The 2,500-nt window shown below is 43.3% G+C and overlaps 2 protein-coding genes across 2 annotated transcripts in view; one reads left to right on the top strand and one right to left on the bottom strand.

Moving 5' to 3' along the window:
- Positions 1–888, bottom strand: part of LOC310774930 (nidogen-1-like) — a gene marked incomplete at both ends in the record, with an annotated part of 57,359 nt that extends 56,471 nt beyond the window's left edge. The window contains 2 exons of the mRNA XM_083635020.1: positions 1–88; positions 873–888. The exon at positions 1–88 is cut by the window's left edge and continues 56 nt beyond it. Coding sequence (XP_083491146.1) covers positions 1–88; positions 873–888 — 104 coding nt within the window. The remainder of the gene's footprint in view (positions 89–872) is intronic.
- LOC310774659 (protein NLRC3-like) overlaps positions 1–2,500 on the top strand; it is a 164,752-nt gene that overhangs the window by 115,907 nt on the left and 46,345 nt on the right. The gene's annotated exons all lie outside the window — the stretch shown is intronic.

Genomic DNA, 2,500 nt, shown 5'->3' with positions numbered 1-2,500 from the left:
GAGCCTCCGGTGTAGCTACACTGAGCGCGCTCAGGAGCGTCACAATGATGGCTGGCCCTCTGACAGTGATCCACTGGACGCTTCTCCTCTGTCCACACACACACACACACACACACAGGACAGGCTGTTAGACTGGAGCAGTGAAGTTAATTTCCCTTACATTTTTCACAGAGCAAATCCCATAACAGTGTAGGATCCACTCATCGTTAAGATCAGGGACCATGATGGAAATAAGTGTACACACTTTTCATGTTATCCCTTGGATATATGTCTGCATTATCCATAATAAAATTCATTCATTCATTCATTCATTCATTCATCGTTTATTCTAATCTCTTGAGACAGACTTTCGACTTGCATCGAAAATCTTTTCCGTGAAAAGCTGTGTAACAGTGCTCGCAGGGACGCAGTTTTTCCCCCCCTAGGATGGCAAAGGCATCCATCCTGCCTCTGATTGGCCGAGCGTCAAACGTTCATCCAATCACATTCACTCGGCTATTCTGCATCTGGTTACAGTCGGTGGTCAGGCAGACAGCAGTTTTGCTTGCTAGCATGCAAGAAAGACGACACTGTGTGTTTATAGTTTTTATAGTCTGGTCTATGGTTTTATAACGCTGCCGCTACTCTGACAGTCCACGTGTGGAGCCTTTTCACCTTAGGTAGAAGAGACAGTCTGGCTTGAGAGACTAAGAGGAAGTGTAAACAGAATCGCAAGTTCCGATTGTGTTTACACTTCCTGTGACTCATCTGACTCATGCGTCAAACTAGGTTTGACCAGAGGCCTATACCACGAAGCAAGATTAGTGGCTTAGCGAGGAAACTTCTGGTTTAACCCTGGGTTGGCCGTGCTACGAAGCTAGTTCACTTCTTACCGACATATATTTCCATAGCAACTTATGCTGTACGCTTAACCTGGTCTGGAGCAGGTTAAGTTGCAAGGATAAGATTATACCTTAAAAGGCACCGCCCATGAACCAATGGAATCAGCAGTTTGGGAAAATGGCTAACCCATTTCTGGAAGAGTTTCCCGTCGAGGAAGGAGCACGTATTGTGAGGGGGGCTGAGGAGAGAAAGAGTCTTTCACGACCGCCAAGATCCATTTGATCATACAGATGACTATACGAGAGGTATCGCTTCTCCAGCAAGGGATTGAGGTATCTGTGTGCATAGGCTGCACTATTAGGCAGAACAAGCAGTCGCTTGGGGCCTCGTCCACTAGAGGGCCTCGCAGACAAGAGCATTTTATTTTTTTATTTTTTGCGAGGAGAAGTACGACCAGTAGCCTACGTTGCATTGTCAGATATCAATTCAGGTGTGTTATCAGAGCAGGCAGAACAATGAAGAAGCGTTTCAGAGTGGTGCAGAGACGAAACATAGGGAAGTGTCTGTCTACTGATGGAAGTAGCTATATGCTGTGATCCATCCCACCAGTCTTGTGTCTTTGGTTGAGAGTCGCACATGCGCATTTCGGGCACCAGGAACAGGAAGCATCCACTCCCAGCATGTGGGCAAACGGCATAACAACATTAGCGTTACTTGCACTGCACACCACACTTTCGGCTGTCCGACAGAGCTTTGCAGTCGCCAATTATTCGGTCTGCAAATGGAGGAGTGACTGACATACATAGCTGTTACAGCGTGTCGTGATATGCATCAAACAGTTGTGTTTGTAGCCAGTTGCCGCGTTGCACGTTTCCCTGTGAAGAAGAGTGACGACCGTCCATAGTAGGTAACTAATAACTACTAGGGGTGTCACGATACACTAATTTCACGATACGATACGATACGATACACGATATTGGGTTCACGATAACGATACGATACGATATTTTAACAATATTCTTTTTAACAAAAGTAAATAATTTTTATATGTATTTATTTATCATTTATTTAACCATGTGAGTCCCGTTGAAATCGAAACCTCTTTTCAAGGGAGCCCTGGGAAAATACTGGAAAAATAGTCTTTCATTTGAAATACACAAAATACAAAACAAATGCCGTTTTTGGAAATTGTTATTATAATAACTATAAAACAACATGGAAGATAATGCTTCTCTTGCAATAGAATGTGTCACACTGTCACAAACTAAATGTTTGTTGCATGGTGAAAGAAAAATAAAGTATACAATCTATTTCTTAAATAACTCATGCTCAATGGTCCCTAAACTTATGTAATCTTATGTACCCCTTGAGCTGTTTTGCCATGCCAGTAGTAGTCTACCCCCTCACTCTTGCGTGTTGATTCTGCTAAATTTGTTCTATTATTATTCAGGAGCAATTTTTTTTTTTTTTTTTTTTTTTTTTTACGGTATAATTTTTTTCTGACGTGACGTTTCGATATCGCGATATATCGTGCAACGAAATATCGTGACACCCCTAGTAACTACTAGTCTCACGTAGTCAGACCCACCGTCGACGTCATCAAGCTTCCAGCGACGGAGGCACTGCGAGACTAAAGCCCATGGCCACACCAATCGAACATTCTCCAACAAACACGAAC

This window comes from Poromitra crassiceps (genome assembly GCF_964638095.1).
Source record: "Poromitra crassiceps genome assembly, chromosome: 4".
NCBI classification, from domain to species: Eukaryota; Metazoa; Chordata; class Actinopteri; order Beryciformes; family Melamphaidae; genus Poromitra; species Poromitra crassiceps.
Note: the sequence above shows the minus strand (reverse complement) of the source record. Positions and strands in the feature narration are given on the sequence as shown.